We start from the raw sequence: 18,822 nt of genomic DNA, 5'->3' as shown, positions 1-18,822 counted from the left end.
GTTTGGAAAATTCGCATCGATGTTTGGTACGCGTTAGGCCTGTACAAGAAAACTCTTTCCTGATTGAACACATTTCGAGGCATCCTAATTACTTCAGAGGAATAACACACGGTTTAGTAATTCTGAGAACCTAATCATAAATCTGTAAAAAAAAAAAAAATCTTTTTACTCAGTGCAGTATTTAGGAATGCAATAAAACTAAACCGTTTCAGCAAATTTATTCAAAATGGAGACTGCACAAAGGCAGAAATATTTATTATGCGAAGTAGTAGACGAATAAGGCATTAATTAACACAAAAATTGCTGAACTCTGCAAGAGACAGAAATGCAAAAGAAAAAGGATAAAAGGCGCCTCATTAGGACATTTTATTTTGATATAAAAGGTCACTGAGCGTAATGTAATCGATTGAATAATATTTAGATTATGCAAATGATTATCATCTGAGGGCAAACAAAGTTCTTCGCTATTTATTTCTTTCTTCCAGAATAAATAACATTTATTTTCCATCCTTATTGGAAATTTAGATGCTGAATTTCCCGTCATTACTAGAAGAGCTGAAGTGTGTATTTATGGGACATTTCTATCATCAGTTTCTTTTCGAGAGCCAATCAGTATAATTGCACTTTGAAAGCGATTCAACACGAATCATTTCTGTACAGAACGACCATAAAGCTCGTTTCCCCTGACATAGTCCTTTTTTGCAATAATCTCCTGATCGTTAAATTCAAATAACATAAATGTTTTTCAGCTGTTAACAGTTATTTCTGACTTCTGTATAAAATCGATAATAAAATTCTGCTATCCAAGATAGCGTAGTTAGTTACTTGCCCACTGTATTGCAAATATCCCCGCTAGAACATAATCATTCCTGTGCATCGAGCAGAAGAATTTCTTTTTAAAGCGAGTCTAGTATTCTGTACTGTCGTACAAAATACTAGGCTTGTAGCAAAATTGTACCATTGCAATGCTGTTTTCACACGTAACCCCATTAAGGAAAAGTGTTGCTGCTGCGTTTAATTTAGCGGAAAGAAATTGAATCCTGACTTTGTCGCCTCCACAGTGGAACACTCTTCATCTCAAATGATAATGGACTGTATTTCATATAGAACAGTTGATCGATTTGAATTTGTGAAGGGTACAGTGAATGCTGAGGTGTACAAGGACATTCTTGAGACAAAATTGCTTTCCACAGTTAGAGATCACTATGGGTATTTTGCCAATTGAATTTTTCAGAATGGCCAATATAAAAAACGAGTTGTTGCAATTTTTCATCCTACTCTATCTATAAAAGTGTGTGTTCTTCGACGAAATTGCATATTGTGCGGGCTAAAAACCCTTCTGTAATTCACTAGAAGAATCCACATTCTGTCTGCTTGAGATCAGTGAACTACAGCTTCTGTTGAAGAGGACTTCAGAAATGTCTCCGGTCTTGTAGAGGAGACTTGATGCCTCAAACTTTTCTTACAATTTACAGAAATTACCATTTAGTATTAGTACGCTTGTGTATACTGTCCGTGGTGTGTTTTAAATCTCAAATGAGAAGTCATTACATTGGTTCTGTATGTGTGTAGTCTTCGGTTGGTTCGTTTCTTGCTTGCTGGGCAAAAAAGTTTCTGGAAAATAACACCATGAAATCTTCTCTCCAGATTGATTAATTCGATTATATTGTGTAAATAGTCGATAAACGCTCAACATATCGAGAGGAGAAATATAATTCAAACTTTTCATTATGGAGTAAATCGACGAGGATTGTGGCCACTGTACTAAGTGTGAGGGCACATTCAATATACGATATCTGTATTAAAATGAGCCCCTCTTTCAGATTTTTAAGGATAAAAACAGCAACTCAATCCTTGAAGGAATAAACGAGCGCTACAATAAAGCAATTTTCTTCTTATGGCCACAGGATCAGAGGAATTCACTATAGAGAATATAAGAATATCATCGTGTTTTGCGGTAACACATGATTCGAATGAGCAGCGTGATTTCCTCTCACTCTCTGTGCTGATAACTCTACGACTATGTTTGTTTCACTTTTTATAGAGATAATTTTATATCTATTCCAGCATCGGTTGAAATTCGTCCTTTTAATCTAACGTAGGACTCCAGAATTTTCTACTGGATATTATGAATGTTTTTCAGGAATACTTGAAATCGCCTTAACTCCAAATTAACTTCACAAATTCTTTTAAACTATTTTGTCTAGGTGCTTTTTTTGTGAATAAGATTTTTGTCGAAATATTTTTAACCTACTTCTTTTTTAACGTAGTTATCGAAGTCCATTCTGTGTTTAACTTAGCCAGCCAGCCAGATGGATTCATAAAAATCGTTCTAGTACAACTTACAATGCCCATTATATTTCTATTTAAAAATTAAAATATTTTTGCCCAGTAAGTGCTCTGATTTCTGCGAAATACATATTATGCATAACTATAATTGACGTTGATAATTTATTAATTTTTGAATAAATATTTATCGATTAGGCAGTATAAACGAGTGGTAAATGCAAGTGATCGTAATTCAAGCCTGTGTGACTACTAAATTCGGTGATGTTCTTCTATTGTCTCTATCTTGTAAACGACTGAACATCTATTTGTGTGGATGCTCTGGAGTATAACTGAAAATTTAATTTAACTTTAGATTCTTCGGTTTTCGAATTTTGCTTCAAAGTTTGGATCAACATCAGCGAGACGATCGCTAATGCTACCATCTATCGACAGAATTGATAACCACGAGATGCTGGCATCCCTAACGAAGAGATGGAAAAGGAAACTAGTATTTAAACATTAAAACTTAGAATAAAATGACAAATAACAAATATGTAACTGGAACTACTGTTTTCAAAATCGATAATTATACGAGACTTTCTCTTATACAGCAAAGAAGGTTTAATATAAATGTTAAATGATCTTGCATCAGTCCTTTCTGATAAGTTAATCTCGAACTTCTTATTCTAGTATCAAAATAAGGGGAGAAATATCAGCCTCCTGATGATCGTGAAACGAATGGGGTTGTTTACAAGGTGAAGCAATTATTTGAAATAAAGATTACTCAGTGAATTTTTATTAAAGATCGAAAATGTAAGCGGGCATCTCCAGCAGTTGGCTCATTCAGCTTCTTAGATTATTAGCTTTGTTAAGTGGACAGAAATTGTAGTACTTTCATCTGAAAAGAAAAAAATATATGTACATATATATACGCACAAATAATCAGTTACTCAAATGAAAATAGTTTACTTACATATTTATAAATAATCTGTATGTAAAAAAGAGTGGTTTATATTCTAATAAAATGTCAGAATATAAACAGTCTAACTAAAGAAATACCTGCTATAGCATAATCAAGGCTAATTGCAAAAAGCCTGTATAAAATTACTAAAGATGAGTACAGAGACATACACACGGATATCTTTAAGACTAATCACTATTTAAAAATGGAATATATCCCCTTCTGACCATGACAAAGTTGGTTACAGTGGCGATCCCAGGAGTTTTTAAAGTGGAGGGCTAAAAGTAGTGAAGCTAAGCTACGTTTGAGGGAATCATTTAGGCAATAATTCGAAGGCAATAATGAAAAAATCCACCTTATTTTGAACACAAGGGACCAATAATCTTCTTCGTTTAACCGTAATGCAGCCTGCTGAATTTTGGGTCCCTTTTTTAGAATAAATATTAGTTGTAATAGGAATTAGGAATGAAATAGGGAACTCTTTAAAATATCAATGATCCTGTACGTATTTTTGTGACTAGGTTAAATTAGAACGTTGGGCTTCTGAACACCTTGAGGATCCATTGACCTTAAGTAGCATTGTCTCACTGTTTACTGTCGCTCTCAGATGCCATATGGTATATTTGTGTCTTTAACCTCTTCAAACTTTATTTGGCTTTAGGGGATAAACAGAAATGCATGATTTAAATTCTAATCCTGCTATTATATTTTAAAAGGTCTGTAACAGTTGCGGTATAACACTACTGACGATACCACTACTCAAACATCATGAAATAATATTTTAAAAACATGAAGTAGTTCGTTAATTTAATCGATCTTACCGTCCATGTTCTCTTAATTTTTCTTTCACGATGTCTATTTTTCTCTTTACATCCATCAGTCTAAGGTAATTAAACAAATAATCTGGTATGTCTGCTCCATAAACTGAAAAGGGAAAAAAAAAGTTTGACATGCGTACCATATGTACACAAAATAGAAAAATTCGCAAAAATGAACAGCAGCCATAACATAATATTCGAATTATAGCATTAATACAACTTATTTAAAAAGGTGATTACCATTGACTCAATGGTAATTAATTCAATAGAGATTACCATTGACTCAATGGAGATTACCATTGACTCAATGGAGATTATCATTGACTCAATGGTAATCAACAAATGATTTCATTGCTGATCACTGCGAAAGCGCTACGTTTGGCATGATATGTAGGAAAGAAATACTCTTTGATAACGTAGTAGTTAAGATTGTCTGCACCTTGTAGAAGAGGCCTGAGTTCGCATGCGTCACGACATCAAAATTTTATGCGCTTTTTGGTACCCCGTGGTCAAGTTAGTTGGCGTTGATCGTAGGTTGCACTTTGCCGGCCCCTTATCCTGAAAAATCTTTGGGAGGAGAACTAGGATCTTAAGAGATTTTTAAATCCTGAATGCACATTTATGCAGTAAAAGGGTAATCACAAAATAATTTCTCTTTGCTTTATATACTATTCGTGCGTGTATTTATAAATATATTTAATTGCTAAAGCACAGTGATGTTGATCCAGAGGAATTGATGAAGTTATATAGAAATCCAGATTGACTGACTTTTATTTCGCATAACCACTAAACTTTTGGTGCGAAACAAGGTCCGCTTTTACCGTGTGTTAGCCTCAATGTCAAACTAATGCAAGCCAGAGGAATGAGAGTAGGAAAAAAATAAAGTTAACAGTAATTAATGAAAATAGATCACTGTTCAAGAAGTGACATTAAGGTAATAATTAACAATTTAACCAGTAAGGGTAAATGAAAACATACAAGAAGAAGTGCAGCGCTAATGAATCAGGTAGGAAAAAGAACTCGAAGAATGTGAAAAAAAAAACCCTTCTGTTTCCAACTGACAGTTCAACATTACTAACACTGGGAAGAGGTTTGGAATCTTTGGCACGTTGCTCAGGTAGAAAAATTGCAGCTTAGAATAGAATGTTAGAAGTCGAAGATTGGAATGAGTCATAATCGGAAAAGGGTAAAGAAAAACATAAGAAAATCTGCTAGCAGGGAAGAACAGAACCGAATGGCATTAACAAGAAGAGGATTCCTTCATACATATAACCAATGCAGGAGATTTTTTAATTGGATTCAACAGATATCTAACATGGAAGAACACGTACCATACAAGTAGTCAGAGAAGCAGTAAAATTTGTAAATTATAATCATTTAATGTCATATGATAGCATTTTAGAAATATGCTGTAATTTAGGTCATCTTGAGGGAGCGGCGGAAGCTAATGTCATATGGGAAGTTAACATGGTGTGGTTCATTTCCCAGTATTCTGCTAACTAGCCGTTTTACACATACGCACACAAAGACACCCTAGAATGTGGAGGTCTAACATCAGCAGTTAGAACTGTGTCCACCTGTAGCTTCAGTAGGGTGTAAGGTGTTTCACACATGGAAAGCTACAAATTATTAGCTTTATCTTGGCAGTACGTACAAAATAAACAGGCGACCACAGTTTTGAACTATTGATGAACCCTACCGGAATTTGTAAGCAAGTAGAACATAACTGAGCAGCTTGTCTTTTGTGTTAAAAGGTTTTTATTAAGCTTGCAGTTTTGTTATAGCGAAATTCAAAGTGAGATTTGATCGCAGAAATGGTCTAAAATGGTCAACATTTTATGGATTAGAAACGAACTTTGAAAGTTTAATTCCATTATAAACAATAAGTGCTTTATTGACAGAAAGAAGAGTGCAGACCTCTGAAAATGTTGAAAGTGTACAAGAAGTGATTATTCCTTATTATTTCGTGTGGTAATTCGTGAAGAACAATGTCTTCAGTATTAAATCACATATCGTTGAAGAACTGAAAGGTGAAATCAGAAAAGGCCAGCATTTCTAAAGAACTAAGGAGAACTCACTAGTTCATCAGTGACAGCGCAATGCATCAGAAAAATATTAGCAATCAAAATTGTTGACGTAAATTTATAACCTTGATGATCCTGTATATAAATAAAATGAAATTGGTTACATAATGTATAAACACTCAAATTAATTAGAAAGCCATTACTCACAATCAAATTTCTTATAATATTGTTTCTATCCTTTTACTTTTTTGTATTTAATTAATTTATGAAGTGTCGCGAGTAATTTAAGTATATGGAAACTCACTGCTCAACCTCTGCAAACACTAATGACATATTGACGTAAATTTAAATTTAAAATAATGCGCTGATGCGTCCTTGAAGGCATATATGCTATCAATGAAGTGTTTAAGTTTTTTTGGGTGGTGCGGACTTTGCATATCAAATGCTTGTACTCATCGTATTATATATTGCCTCATATCCTTTATAAGAAGTAAGTTTTTGACTTCGATAATTGGATATGCCACTACTAATTGGGGGTAACACATTTACAAAGTTATTTGCTACCTCTTTGTTTTTCCAGAAGGAAAAGAAAATAAGAAATCTTATTTTCTTTCCCTTGTGGTTATTTACTTCACAAACTTTTTCGTCTACCAATTTTTAAATAGTAATTAAATAAAAGTGATGCTTTTCTTACCATTTTTAAGCTGATGTACATCGTATATAAATTTCCAGCTCCAACAAACATACATACAATGGACTGGAATATCTGGTTCCAGCTAATAATAACAGTACTATTTCCAATTTTACGTTTGTTGGGACGACATCTCTCACATGGGTATCCAATGATCCTTCAAACATTCTCAGGAATAAACAAATACACAGCTAAGTCAGGTTTCGATTTACATTTAAGGTTAATAATTATCTGAAAAGGGAAGATGGATCTTTGTTATAGAAACTAGGACTAAATAAAATGAGAATTGGGTTACGATATCTTAGATGGTGGGGTTGTTGATTGTACTGGATCTAAAGGTCTAGTAGAGGTGATAATTAAGCAGATGCTAAATAACATTATTGGTTATACGTGGAAATACTGAAAATTCTCAGCCTGAACTTGAATCCCATTTGTAAGAGGGTATTGAAGGTCATTTGGACTTGATCAGAATAATTAATTAAATTTGAGAAAATTAGAATACATTCAAAGTTCGGTTGTAAAATAATTGGAAGATAAGTAAGTTAAAAACATTTGCGCGTTTGTCTGCAGCATGTGTGCGCGAAGAACAGGGCGTTCCCAGAATGAATTTCTGGGTTCTTAAGTACGCGTATTGACTTTTTGGAACTAGAGAGATCCAGAGAATTGATGAACTCTATAAAACGGATTCTCACCATATAGATTACATCTAACATTCCGGTAAACGGATTAATCATGCCTTCTTTTACTGTCAGAGTCATTTGGATAAGTCCGATCTTAATATGAATATTTCAGGATTAGATACTGTTCCACCAGCTCGACATTTTTTACTGTGGTTCTGTTGGATGCTATTTCATCTCCCGGGCCTAATAAATTTACGCTCATTATAAGAGCTGGAACAAATTCTGTCTTCTCTTCCAGTGAAGATATTAAAAAATGTACTTCTCTCTGAATTAAATGGAATATAAGTGATATTTCTTTTCACTCTAAATGTATCTCTAAGGATGTGGAGCGATCTGAAACCATGTATTATTCTTTACGATTCTGATTTCAAGATTGTTATATTTGGAATATACGTTATTTTAGAATTAATGAGGAGGAATTTTATTGGTATTCTCCACGCTTATTCAAAATTAAACAGGTATTAATCATGAACTAAATGGACATTTGAAACTTCATTAAAGATTGCGGTATTCAGATCACTTTTTTTACATTTTCTTCATAATTTTAAAAGATATTACCTAGCAACGACGTGTTAACGATGTCTGGTATACGGGCATACTGTGCAGAACGTTGTCAGTAGGGAGTTGGTCTGCCCAAATTGTACAAATGGGGATATTCCTATCAGCAAGGAAAACTGAAGAATGAAAATCCCGTTTGTTCAAACTGCCTCAATAGAAAATGTCCTTCATTTTATTCCATTCAAAGTATATTTTGTCCATTTCTTCCTAAAATCATTGTGTACTTTAAGTACATCATGATAATTTTATCATTTCATTTCTCATTAAGCGATAATAATCTTCTTAACTGACATGAACTGGAGAATATTGATGTTATGGACAGTTAATGGGAACTTTTTTAGAGATTGTACAGGTTATTGAATAACGTAGGCACCCTCATTTTTCAGATGCTTATTTCTCTTAGGAAAACACAATATAGCTGTGTTTTTATGAATGACAACCCGTTATGAAGTTTAACTTCACAGTATGAGAGATGACAGACGATGTGCAATAGTAAAATACTAAAAAGGGTTTAGGGCTGAAAGCCTCAGACTACTGTAAATTAGTAGTCATTCGAACAGGTTGGAACTGTTATTGCACTACTGATAACAGGCAACTCGTTGTAAAGGCGTGCAAAATATGAGATGCATCAAAAACATTAAAATTTAAGGCAACAACTTTAATTCGTGTCATTTGATTAATTTGAGTAAAACATTAATTCAGTTCCAATAATTTAACATTGCTTTCCTTAAAAATAGCAGTAGTCACACCCACTTTCACTACTTGGCCAACTGACTGTGGAAAGTGCAAATTAAAACAGGGGGTACTCAGCTTAGTACTCGGTCAACTCAATAAAACGTGTAAAGGACTATGTTTATCTGGAACGTAAACGTATAATTAGCCGAGTTAACTCGACTGAGAAACTAGCATGTTTAAAAGAACCTTAAGACTAGTTCATCAAGTCCTCCTTGATAATACAGGGGTCCGTCACTCGTTTGGAGTGTATAGTTTGGCGAGGTCTGGTTCGAATTAGAGAATGGAGGATTATTACAGGCCTCCTTTAATCAAGGCTGCAATTATCCGATCTCCAGCTGAAGGAAGAGAATTTACCCACATGTTATTCCTTATGGGGATACTCTAATACTCAACAGAAAAAAAAAAGATATATCGGAGTTGAAGGCCAATTATTTTGAGTAAATTTCTGTTACATTTTTACGCTTATGTATAATGTCTAATACTTGCCTTGTCGTTTTTGTCGATATTCATCGCAGAGATTAACCTTCTTATTAGTAACATTGCAAGGATGTACTTGAGCTGAGCGTTTAAGATTCACATCGGGATGTATTGCACCAGGTAGAGTTATCACGTAGAACCAAATAATTACAGTTGTCAAGGGCGTTAAAAAGATCGAAGTATGCATTGTCTATAAAAAAATAAAGATGCATTAAAAGGGCTTTTGAAATATATACTTATATTTTGACATACTCTCATCTAACATACAGTAATAGAAAAAGTTGTATTTTAAAATTGGAAGTAAAATTATTCCACTGGAGATGATAAAAAATAAATCGAAATCAAAAGAATAATGATACCATATCAGATAATCTTTAAATGTGTCGTTTTATATTAAGAAGTTCATCATCTTGAAGGAATATAATTCTGAAAACTATTAATTCATTATTAGTCTAGTAAATGTTCAACTTCATGATTCTATATATGAATAGCGTTGATAGGATAGAAGGAAAATACAGACTAAAATAATTAAATTGTTAAAATTATTGTTGAAACTTAAATTATGCCTTTCTGTTAAATGAATAAAGAGTAAAAGCGATATTTTATGCAGATCAATATCAAGTCAGTGACGTGTAATTCTTTCTTTTGCTTCTTTGCGGTCTCAGGCGAGGGTAGCATAGTTTTTTCTCCCGGAAACTCGGATTTTTTGTCCAGTAAACAGAAAATCGACCTCAGAACACACACAATTTACAGACAATATACACAGAACAACATGGCCTTAGTTGTCGATGCTCTAGGACAGAATAACAACACAATAATATTGGCAAGTCCTCAACAAGTTGTTCCTTCGCTGACTGGATGCCAACCCAGATCTTCCCAAACTACATATTTGACATGTGAATATCCGCAATTTTACCATAGAGACTTGACAAAGAACTATAGTCCAGCATTGTGAGTGATCCTTCTTTGGGGAAAATAAATATGAGTGCATTAAAATGCTCAAACTTGGACAATTAAAACTGTGTATGCATAGTCACTTCACATAAATGAAAAAAAATCTATTTCAAATCACTCAAATGAACTCAATATTGGCTCGGTCTAGAAAATACTCCTTAGTGCACGATGTACTAGTCTCACCAGTAGTTAATAGAAAAGTGTTCACTTCTTAAGTGAATTGTTTTATTAAACTCAACTGAATGTGAAGAAAACTAACGTCAGGAATCCGCTTCAAATTACCTTCATTATTACGAATTCCTTATTCAATACTAGTGATTCTAAGTACAAAGATAAAAAACAAGACTCGTTAGCTATTACCTACCGAAATATGAGATGCTCTTACTTGGCAGAGAAGGCTCCTCGTGAAAGAACTGTTGTGCTTCTGTTTTCTTTTATAAAATTCCTCTGTATCACATAATTCGACTATATTTAAGACAGATTAATCCATATGTGCCCCAGTGGAGAAATAGCAACAAATGACCAACAAAATATTACTCCATAAAGAATATTCGGAGAAAGAACTAGACAGTCAACGAAGAGACCACTTAAAACTAAAACAAAAGGCAGAACTAATTTGAAATTACAGTTTATATATTGCGAAAATATCTGTCTAAAGAAGTTTACCTCCAAATTAATTTAGGAGTCACCCGGGTATTCTACCCACTTCGTACCAACGTGGTGTATAAAGCGACATCTCGTGGTGGATGTCTAAAATAGTACGAAAAAATCAGTTTCAAGAGTGGAATTATTAAGATTCGACGGGTACAACTTCAATATCTTGTTCAATGACTGTTGGACTTTCCAACAGTCCAGTCCAGTAAGGGGATGAAAAATCTCATGAGAAATCATTTATCAATACTCTGCCTGTCCTGGAAATAGTGGGGGGGGGGTATAAAACCCTTCCACTTTATACGCTTGTTCTGGTTTTATATTTGGATTCAAATTTAATATACCACAACGTATAAAAAATCTACTTTTTTGTCATTAAAATTGCAGAAGTTGTAAACCCATACAGCACTTGATCATAAGCGACAAGGATTATATTTTGTTAGGTATTCCCATCACTAAATCTTAGAAGGGATATTTTGTATTTATGCCATCAGGCAACAGGATAAAACAAAAAGTTCCAATCTAAAAGGAGATAACAAAATTATGTACAGAGCCCTTAAATTAATTATCTGAGTTATATCACTAAGACGTCTGAATATTAAAGTTAATTAGGGTATTTCAGATTGCCGCATAAGGGCTTGTTTCTCAGCGTGAAATTAATTAGCTGCTCAGTGTAATACTGCTGTTAATAACGTCATAATCCCATTCGATCAACTTCAAACATCCATGTTTGATATAATACTTGTGTGTTTATCTTCTCGCCCGAGAAAGGCTTTTATCTTACCTCTCAGGGAAGATCTTAAACAGTTTAGATGAGATTATAAATACTGGCGTTAGCGTTACACTTTACCATCCTACTAGCCTGCTTGTTATACCACATAGGATGTAATTTGATTTATTAAAAATAATCATAGTTATAAATGTTTGTTTCCAGGCTGGAACGAACAATTAAGAAGGTATATTAAGAACGTTATTGGGTGAATACAAAAACTTCATAGATCGAATCTTAATGTTCTATTGCTTTTGAAGCTGCTACTTAATGATTTAAGAATAACTTCCTTCCATTTACTGATAGGAGATCATCGTGCATTGAGACCTCAGTTGTCATGTTGGTGGTTTAATATATTATTAAAAATCACTTTTAAAGTATTCATGGTTAAAATTAAATTTTTATGAAGGTATCGAGTGACACATCCAGCGATAATTCCAGGCTTGCTCAGTTGATATTATCAGAGAAACGCATATTGAAGTATTTTTGTGATTACATAGAGTTCTGTTTATTTTATTCTGCAAGTTTTGCAACTGGCCTTCTTCTGATATATTTATGATGTGAAACTGTATGCAATCAGACATTTTATCAGATTTTCTATCAATTTGAATTGCCTTAGATTTATTTTCAGCATTTATTTCGAATCATTGTCCAAAAAAAGTTAAATAACAAGCAAACTGTTTCTCGCACGTAATTTCTGTATGTTCTAGGATTGATTATCTGTTTTGCGAGGTAAAGAAAAGTTGGAAACTTCTTAAAACTGAGTAGTTGACGAACTTCGATCGCAAAACTTACAAAATGGATGTAAGAGGCTGCAGCAGCATTTTTTAATTATATAGAAATTATTTCATGCAGAAAATTGTTAAAAAGGCGACTAGAAACTTTGTGGGAAAAAAAAAAAACTCTCTAAAAATGGACTTTTTTTTTCCCACATCGTGGCCGAGGTACTCGGTCTCAGGCGCGATGTAAAAACGGGATTTTCTTCTTGAAAAGAGGAAAATCAACTACACAATATATATGCAGTTTACACCCAATATACTGACGCCTGATTGCCTTGATTACTTTGATGCGTGACACACACACATATCCGAGTTTCCAATTTACTGAATCCAGAAATTTTACTAGATTTTTGCAAATAAGAAAATTTGTTTCTACCAGTCGTTTTTAACTGGTTTACATTTTAAATACACAAACTTGTTTCAAAGGCGTAAAGAGTCACTTGTGATGGGACCAGCATTTCTACAATATTCGTTGTAAAATCTACTTTGAAAATTGGTATAACCATGTCTGTATGTACTGTGCAAGTCTCAGTAATAAAAAAAAATTAAAAATGTAAATTCTGTTAATTAATGAGCCTTAGTTTAACTTTCTGGATGCTACAAAGCTGTATTCATTCCCATACGATTTACTATTCTTTTAACTTTTTAACCAATCTATTAAGAGAAATGCAATTGCACATAAAGGTATTTTAATTACCATAATCAAAGAGGAAACAGATTCTGATGACATCGGGATAGATCTAAACTACATGAATGCCTCTAATATACGCTAACAACCAAGTGCTAATCGTAGAGTAAACTTAGTAAACCCAATGAAGCATGAAAATTTCGTAATTGCAAGGTGTCCATATAATCTGCATTAGGCAGCGTAATGAATGTCACACTGCCAACACTTATAACTTAATAACTGAGCGAACTTAGTAATTAAATTTCCCTATGCCAAATAAACACGCTCGCATTTGATTTTGACAATATAACAAGAACTAAGAAGTCAATTTATTTTTAAAATTTTAATCAGTTATTTTTAATTTAGGGAATATAAAATCTCACCTTTATTTATTTCGTTTGTTCTATATTTAAGAGATAATTTCTGACAGTTCGAGTGGATGTTTTTTGTACGTCCACTAAACTTTCATTAACGCTAGTTGTAGATATTTTACAACTTTTGTTAACTTTATCTTAAACATGCATCTTCGGTGGCATTTTAAAAACGGAAAGAATAACTTTCTTAGAAAACTTTACGTGCGTAAAAGTTAAAAAAAAAGGGGGGGATAAAATGAATAAAAAGAGAGAAGGAAAAAAGGAATGGAACACCTGGCAAGGCCAATGTCATAAATAACAAATGTCTTTGCAAAATTCAAATAACTACTCATCTAGAAGAGATCTTAAAGGATTGTCGAGTATTTTTCTTCAGTATATCTTAAGGTATTACTGGAAATTTTGGTTGGAATGCTCGATTCCTGTGGAAGTGAAGGAAGTTTTTTTTGGATAAATAGAAAACATTGGTGTCTAAAATTAGAGGCATAGTTTCTTAGAGTAGCAGAATAAAGACCAATGACAGTCATCCGACTTATTAATAGAAGATTATAATCCTCAATATTTTTGTCTATTAAGTCGTTCATTTTGTAATTTAATAATTGGAATAATTGGAAAAATAACACGAGTATTTAATCTCTTAAATTTTCATACCGATTTTTATACCACGCGAGTAGTTATAGTGAGTAATTAGAGTTGCTCTTCTGAACCTTAATTTTGTAATATATCAAAGAAAACGATTTCGAAATCTGCCTCCATAAAGAGCGTAAAAGAAAGTTTATTAAACCGTTCTGTTTACTTCTGAGGAAGATGAATTTAAAATCAGGTGAATTATATTATTTTGACTATAAAGGTGCAAAGTATTCATCAACGATCTAACGAAGATTCCATCAACCATATTTGATCCAATATTACAGTAGTATGGCTCTTTAAAAGTGAAGTAGCCGATAACATGGAGTATCACAATCTGAGAAAGTTGAATACGGTAATAATTAAAACAAAAAAAAAAAAAAAACATAGGTGTGGCAAGAGTTTCCGGACTGATGCAATTTAAGGAACACAAAGCGAATGAGCTCAAAAGTCGTTTTATTTTTATTCAAAGTAATCACCATCTGACTGAATACACTTATTACACCGTTCTAAAAGTTTTTTTTAGAGTCAGTAAAGGAGCCCAAAGAATAATGTTCAGATGGGCGATTAGCTTTTTCCTTATGTCCTCAACATCATGGAATCTCCTTCCTTTGAGGGCACTTTTCATCTGGGAAAAGAAGAGGAAGAAGTCCGCTGCTGTAGGGTTGAATGGTTGGTTAGAACCATTCACCCTACACCAGTGGACTTCTTCTTTTGCTAATGCCATGCTTCGTCAGAAACGAATTGACAAGCGCGGAATGAGCGAGGGAACTGTGCAACAAGAATCAGCAGCCTTTCTCTAGAAATTTCTATCTCACCCCGGAAATGAGATTCAATAGTCTTTTTAAGTAGAATGCAGCATTAAACATGATCAGTATCATCTTGATCCTGAACTTCTGTAAACGAATTTTTTGGACTTTGGTGATGGTTTTGATATCCACTGCATGCTCCGATGCTTCTTCTCTGGATCGTGCTGAAACATTCAACACCAGTACTAATAATTCGACGAAATTATGACTGTCTTAAGAAGTCTGCATTATGGCACTCTTCGTTTCTTCTACTCATCACTGAGACTGTGTAGCAAATATTTTGCACAGACCATCCTTTTCCCTAAATCTTCAGGAAGAATTTGATGGTTCGTCATCTTATTCCTATCTCATCAGCCATCGTTCTGAAGGTCAAAAGGGGGATCTCTTGCCTCAATTTCCCGAACTTTTGCAACTCTGTCCTCATTTTGAGAAGTTGACGGACGCTCACTTCTTGGGTCATCGCGAACACTCTCACGTCCTACTTTAAACCGCTTATACCATTCAAAAACACTGCTGTTTGAAAGGTATAATCCATTTCATGAGTTTCTCTTGCAGATTTTCTCAGTTTAAATCAAAATTTGATATTCCTTGTTTGCTCCATTGCAAAATCGTGACATGGAACGCTAACTCTATTAACGAAACTGGTTGTTACTTGCTACCTCTCAGCTTCCTGGACATTTTCTGTACTACTGCCTGCTGGAAGAAGTTTAAACTACAACATGCCAGTTCCGTTTATTTTCAAACTCACCGAACATGACCTCAACAGCAACAGTCCTGGAACTTTATTGCCACATCTGTTATGTTCTAGTTTGCTTAACAGGTATAGGTATTAATTATGATATTGCGTGTTGTTTTTAATTTCATATTTAATTGTTTTGCATTTCAGGTGATTGAACATTAAATTATTAACAGTTTGCAACTGCAACAAACTCGTAACAGTTAGTATCATTTTGAAGATGGCGAAGTATGGAAGTGTTTCATTATTATTATTTGGGAATATTCAGAAAACAGTCATCTTTCATGATTTAGACATTTTAATACTGTATAAATACTCAGCGAATCAGCATTCATTTATCAGACCATTTAATGGAAACCTCACTTCCATTAGTAAGTTTAAAAATTCTAACAAATAGCGAATGCGAATCTGCATGTGGCAGAAATATTGTGTATTCACAAAAATTTGTGAACGCACATTTAGCTTTATATATACACTAATTGATCACTGAATTATGACCACCCATATGAAAACTGAATACGACCCGTTGACCACGCGAGGTACGAGAGTGCACAGTTAGTCGACTAACATAGAATAAATAAGGTGCCAGTGATTCAGTAGGTAGTAAATTTCCGAGCGTGATGGGTAAAAGGAAGGATTTATCGGACTTTCATAAAGGACAGGTTGTGAGTGCTCGATGAGCTGATGCCTAAATTTCCCAAACGGCTGAACTGGTTCGAGAGCCGCCGTAGTTAAAGTGTACCAGGACTGGCGTCAAAATGGTTAAGCAACGACCCGACGGCAAAACTGCAAAGGTCAGCGAAAGGTTGATGTTAGAGGTGAGCGCCGGGTCCGACGACTCGTACAGGCGCAGCACTGTTGAAGAGTTGACTACTCAATACAACATGGGCCAACCCGGAACAATATCTGGCATGATCAGGCGTCGTACGTATGGGCTATACCAACAGACGATCCCTACGGCATCCTCTCCTAATCAAGGTTCATCGGCATAAAAGACTCGTCTGGTGTGCAAAGAGCATGCAAGTTGGACGTTAGACGACTGGAAGAAGGTGTGCTGGTCGGATGAGTCACGTTATTTACTCCACACCGTGGATGGTCGTGTAAGAATTTTGCGTCAACAACATGAGGTTCTTCATGAATCGTATCAAAAGTGCAGGCTGGTGGAGATTGTTGTATGGTGTGGGACATGTTTCACTGGCTGGAACTTTGACCTCTGGTGCATGTGGAACAACGTATCAGTGGTCTCCGCTATCGTCAACAGCTTGCTGACTGTGTACACCCCGCTATGTTACACTTTTTTCCCGAATGGCGATGGTGTCTTCCATCGGGCACTTGATGTGCAGGAATGGTTTGGGGAACACAGTTATGACTTCCAGCATATCGATTGGGCTCCGAACTCCCTCGATAGCACTTGTGGGACACAATGGAAAGGCATATCATGCGTCTGGATACACTAATAAATAAATAAATTTTCTGTTTATACTCCGGGACGACCAAACGGTCAGAGGAGTTTACAAGATACACAGAATACAAGAAACAGCACCGTATTCAGCAGTCACGGGCTTGAACCCCGGTCACTCAAGGCACGTGTACTTATGTACCCGCGCGCCTGACCACTAGGCTACGGCCTCCATATCTGCATTGCTAATCGCATTACACACGCTTGGTTGGCCATCCCTCCCGAACGCTTCCGGCATCATGTTGAATGAATGCCAAGTCGGATAGCTGCTGTACTGAGGGGCAAAAGGAGGATCTACGAAGTATTAGGTAGGTGGTCATAATTCAGTGACCACTCAGTGTACACACACCCTACCGATGTTAGCGCTATCCATTTTTATTCACTTTTATTTTTGTAGCGCTATTTCTCATAACAGTTGGGTTTTTTACAATTATAGTTTTTTAGCGTTTCGAGAGATGGCAGCACTAGATAAGCGCTTTTGTCACCGCAAAAGGAATTTTTTTTTTTGTATTTTTTTCTTCTTTTTATTAATAAATAGCTTTTCAGAATATCTTTGCATGAAGTTAAAACCAACGATGTGAATGAAAACTTAATGTTTGCAAAATTATAAAAAGTAAATCCGAATCATTTCTCTCCTCCAAATTTTTATATGATGGCATTCGGATTGTGTCGAAAATATTATTTAACTTCGTTACGAAAACTACTAAGGGGACACCAGACAAAGAATCGTCAATAATCAGCGAGCTTCAACTAACGTTGGGATTTCTTTCAATAACCGAAGGGTTCCGATACAGATGAATTACTCGTTTCACCACTTGCCACTAATTTGAAGAGGTTTGGATTCGAATCCCGTCCGTCAGCTGGTTTTTCAATAAATGGGCCGAGGCTGTACATTGGAATGTTCGTATCGAAATTGGTGCTCATCTAAATCTCTAAGTTCATTTTCTACCAAGCACCAAAGCATTTCTAAAAATGCAAAGTAGTTATTCATGAGTCCAAACTAGATTTTGTACTTGCTAAGAGTAGAAAAATTGCTTTTTATCCCATGGTAATTGGGCAGGCTAGTCTCTTGCCAAAGCTATTAGCCGCAACCTTTGCAAATCAGTAATCCCACTTTGGAAAAACCTTATGGTTCTATTGCGCATGATCCCATTAGAAGGACGTATTTCAAGGACGTGATAGCATTTCTCCACTTGTTCAGAAACCTGCGCTCCCGTGCTTGCTCCTCTTCTATGTCATCCTTTTACACTCTCCTATTCAACTGTTTTTTTTTTTTCTTTCTTTCTTGGAAATTTTCTCATATTCAACCAGTTCCTAAAAAGGGTGACAAATCCCTCCCATCTAGTTATCGATCCATTGCACTCCTAATCTTTCTAGGGTAATAGAGGGAAATCCATTAACCGCCAACGCCTAAACTATCTTGAATCTTTACTTCTGATCAGTGATTAGATGTAAGGTTTCACCAATATAGTTTCTGTCAATCTCGATCCACTTGTGACATATTGGTTAATATTACCCATCTATGGACAAATTCAATAGAAAAGTTTTTAATGAAACTCAAGCAAATTCTCTTGATATTACAAAGGCTTTTTGTATTGGGCATAAAGGTCTTCTAAATAAGCTTCCATCTTATGGATTGCTGATTATTTTTTTTTGTAATTGGATATTCTGTTTTTTCTCTGATCCTCACTGGTGGTATTTGAAAATGTCTCTGTCTTCTGACTTCTACACTAATGGTGGTGTTGCCCAAGGTTTCTTTCTCCCCCCCCCCTTCTTTTCCTCTTGTAT

At 34.9% G+C, this 18,822-nt stretch overlaps 1 protein-coding gene across 1 annotated transcript; it reads right to left on the bottom strand.

Annotated features, from left to right (window-relative positions):
- Positions 1–2,637: 2,637 nt before the first annotated feature.
- On the bottom strand, positions 2,638–10,560 carry LOC150077516 (uncharacterized). The gene is made up of 4 exons (XM_090385930.1): positions 10,531–10,560; positions 9,222–9,402; positions 4,051–4,153; positions 2,638–2,773 (listed from the first exon to the last, which is right to left on the bottom strand). Exons 2-4 carry the CDS (start codon positions 9,397–9,399, stop codon positions 2,638–2,640), a joined length of 417 nt encoding a protein of 138 aa, XP_090242056.1. The 5' UTR covers positions 9,400–9,402; positions 10,531–10,560.
- Positions 10,561–18,822: the final 8,262 nt, after the last annotated feature.

The sequence above is a fragment of the Mastigoproctus giganteus genome, chromosome 12, assembly GCF_048544385.1.
Source record: "Mastigoproctus giganteus isolate SK-2022 chromosome 12, ASM4854438v1, whole genome shotgun sequence".
NCBI lineage: Eukaryota > Metazoa > Arthropoda > Arachnida > Uropygi > Thelyphonidae > Mastigoproctus > Mastigoproctus giganteus.
The sequence above is the reverse complement of the archived record's forward strand: the minus strand, read 5'-3'. Positions and strand labels throughout refer to the sequence as shown.

What these genes read in the sequence shown, in the direction of transcription:
- LOC150077516 (XM_090385930.1), bottom strand. Translation starts at nt 9,399, where the DNA reads ATGCATACTTCGATCTTTTTAACGCCCTTGACAACTGTAATTATTTGG. An exon ending in ATATCGACAAAAACGACAAG is followed by an intron (nt 4,154 to 9,221) that starts GCAAGTATTAGA and finishes TTCCCTTTTCAG; the next exon opens with TTTATGGAGCAGACATACCA. An exon ending in AAATTAAGAGAACATGGACG is followed by an intron (nt 2,774 to 4,050) that starts GTAAGATCGATT and finishes TTTAAATACTAG; the next exon opens with TTTCCTTTTCCATCTCTTCG.